We start from the raw sequence: 3,304 nt of genomic DNA on the forward strand, positions 1-3,304 counted from the left end.
AGCCATTGGAACCCACAAAGGATCAAACCAGGCAGAATTCACACACGGCACTAAGCAACTGATTTTCTAAGCAAGACTTAACCGCACCAAAACAGGTTATGCTAGCACAAGAAAATCACAGATAATCCTAATTCTAGCAACAAGCAATGGTTACCACCACAGGATAACCCCAAACCTAATGGCCACCCCCACACGATGACCTGCTAGATGCTGAAAAGAAATTACAGAATTTAAAACCACATAGGTTACTAGTACAGATCTCGGGACTAAGATCTGTGAGTGATGCAGGATCAAATCTGGAACAGAAAAAGGGCACCCCTGGCCCCCACGTACTGCCGCCTCCAAGCTCACACGCCGCTGGCCGGCAGGTGAGTGAGCAACCACGTGCTGCCCGGGGAGATGACCCATGACTTCCTAGATCGGGATCTAGGGTCCTTTCGACCCAAATCATAAACTACAGAGAATAATCGAACCGAGATTAGATCTGATATGGAACGAACTCACCATGAAATTGGATTTGAAAACAATAGGGCTTTTCAGATCTGATTCGAACAAGGCACTATCTAGGAGCCACACAAGGCTTTGATACCATTTGTTGCGGAAAAACTCTACAAAACAAAAAAGGTTAGTGCAATAACATCGAACCAAATTTAATCGAACATAACGACAATACACAAAGTATTGAAAATAGCAACAAGAAGATGAACACAAAGTACAAACTCCCTGTTTAAACAAGTTCAAGGCTTAGATCTGAAGAGTCCGTTCACCACTTTGGTAACGCCAACGAATAGGAACCACAAGCCACAACAAAGCCCTCAAATCAGCCCACAAATCGAAAACCCAGAAAGCCCCAACACCTCTCGGCCGAACATAAATGAAGCCCTCTCTCACCCAATCGATCAAAGCCACACACAATAGGTTACCACAAAAGGTAGATCGATCACAAAGACAGAGGGTAGAAAGCATAAAGCAAAGAGAAATGCTTACCGAGAATAGATGATCGAAACCCCCTAAATAGGGCATGCGATACTAGCAAATCGGCCAAGATCAACAAGGACAGATGTTGTCTCTCAACATGGAAAAAAGCATTAGACCGACATGGAAACAGAGCCATCGAAGATCAGCAACAAAAGGAAACCACAAAGGAAGCAATCGGCCAAACAAGGAAACGAGAGAGAGAAGAGCTAGGGTTCGACCGAGATAGAGAGAGAGAAACACCAAGGAAATGGGCCGCACACGGGCCTTTTATATGATGGCTTTTAGGCTTTAAAGATAATGGGCTTTTGGATTCAAAACAGTGAGCTTCCCCCCACTTGAGCAAATAGGCTAACGCCCATTTCTCCTCTAAAGTGGGAATAGGGCTTGTAGCCTAGCTTCTAAAATAGGCTATTTAAAAGTGATGACGGACTTGGATTCTTCAATCCCGGGCCGAAGCCTATAAAGATAAAACCCACCTAAAAAATCGTCACAGCCTTGGCCCTCATTAGGAAACACAAAACCAACAACTTATGATAAAATAGCCTGCAAGTAATATTATACATGGAGACACCATTAGTAGTATAAGTAATTAAACATTTGATTTATAAATTATTTTTAGGGCTTACTGAATTCTCCATCTCTGCTATTACAACTATACTTATTAATTGAAGACCTCAAATGATGTGATTGCTTACCCTCTTTTAAAGAAGACTTCTTTGTGTGAGAATACTATATAATTATTCAAATAAGCCGGCTCATGCATTTTTCCAAAGAAAAGAAACTATACCTAACCAAAAAGAAAAAGTGAAAAAAAAAAAAAACAGAACTATGAGTATTTTGGTTCTTATTATTTTCTCAGATGGCTCCAGATGCTAGCTATCACTGCCTGTGTCTTAGCCAGCTGTACTTGCAGCTCGCTGACTTACTTCTGGAGCTGGCAGATGGTGCCGGTGCAGCCGTACACCGGATCCCTCGTCCTGGCATTCGCTTCGTAAACCATGCTGCTCACTGCATCTGCTCTATGACACTCTGGAATTTCTTGCAAAAATACATTAAAACATTTTACTAGTTTAAGATTTGGAGTTTAATATTTAGTGATTACTTGTGTCTAATATTCGACTGGGGCACATTAAGAAAAGGCCTGTGATGTACGACTTGTATCTAATCGGACTTGGCTGTTGATGGAAATTTCTTGATAACTAAATTTTTGTGCTAAATTTCTTTTAAAGAATTACCTGGCTGGTTGGTTAATGATCATAAATTAATGCATTAAAAAAATACCCTCTAAAATAGTTCATAAACAAACGCATAACTAGGGTAAATCACTGGCATTTTTTAAAATTGTAATATATATATATATATTTATAAGTAAGATTATATATTACTCCAAACCTGATGAGAAACAATTGATCGAGACGACCTTAAACTCCCTATCATCTACCACTAACCAACCTATAACTTTACTTGCAATAAAATTATACAATGATATCATTTTCCCATTTGAAGACATGCAACTAAAGGAAATGGGTAATTTTACTGAGAAAAAAACAAAGAAAAATAAATGGTTGGTTTCCACTTTGAAAGTACAAATAGACCGGAGGAGGAGGCTCTGCTTTGTTGACCAAAAACATATCCACGATCGATCGATCCAGAACCAGACAGCTTCCTCATGAAAGACAATTACTCACACACACACACACACATATATATATATACATACCTGGAGCATCTTGATGATATTGCTCGATCCAAAGACTCTATGGGCAATGGTGAACTTGAGTGGATCGTTGGGTGGAAAGTAGGGCGCCAGAATGCATTCCTCAACGCACCGCCGCTGGAGAACCTTGCATGCGGCGCACGGCCTCACAATCGTCACTGTAGATGGCGCAAAAGAGGAAGCATAGCAAGTTCTATCAGGAAGAGAGGAAGGAGAGAAGGGACTGCTAGTCATCGATTCAACGATAATTGGAGCGGGAGAGAGTGAGGGGGCATATATATATATATATATAGAGAGAGAGAGAGAGAGAGAGAGGGGGGGGGGAGACTCAAGTTTATGGTGAGAATGTTAGCAGTCAGTCAAGGCATTGACGAAATAGGTGAAACTATGAATTACAAGGAAGGTGTAACGCCCCGTTCTTCCAAGCGCGGCCAGGATTTCAGAAATATATATATATATATTTTTATAGTATACATAATATAAGACTTTCATGGTATATACACTTAACATAAATTATTTTTTGATAATTTTGATTCTACCTTTTTAGCATATCAAAATTAATAATTAATAGATTAAGACAGATAATATCAATAACATCAGCAAAAATAA

General features: G+C 39.8%; 1 protein-coding gene across 1 annotated transcript; it reads right to left on the reverse strand.

The window, feature by feature from the left end:
• Window positions 1-1,900: 1,900 nt before the first annotated feature.
• On the reverse strand, window positions 1,901-2,929 carry LOC127805612 (LOB domain-containing protein 1-like). The gene is made up of 3 exons (XM_052342361.1): window positions 2,699-2,929; window positions 2,214-2,217; window positions 1,901-2,016 (listed from the first exon to the last, which is right to left on the reverse strand). The coding sequence occupies exons 1-3, from the start codon at window positions 2,927-2,929 to the stop codon at window positions 1,901-1,903; spliced, it is 351 nt and encodes a 116-aa protein (XP_052198321.1).
• Between the last annotated feature and the right edge of the window lie 375 nt (window positions 2,930-3,304).

This window comes from Diospyros lotus, chromosome 7 (genome assembly GCF_014633365.1).
Source record: "Diospyros lotus cultivar Yz01 chromosome 7, ASM1463336v1, whole genome shotgun sequence".
NCBI classification, from domain to species: domain Eukaryota; kingdom Viridiplantae; phylum Streptophyta; class Magnoliopsida; order Ericales; family Ebenaceae; genus Diospyros; species Diospyros lotus.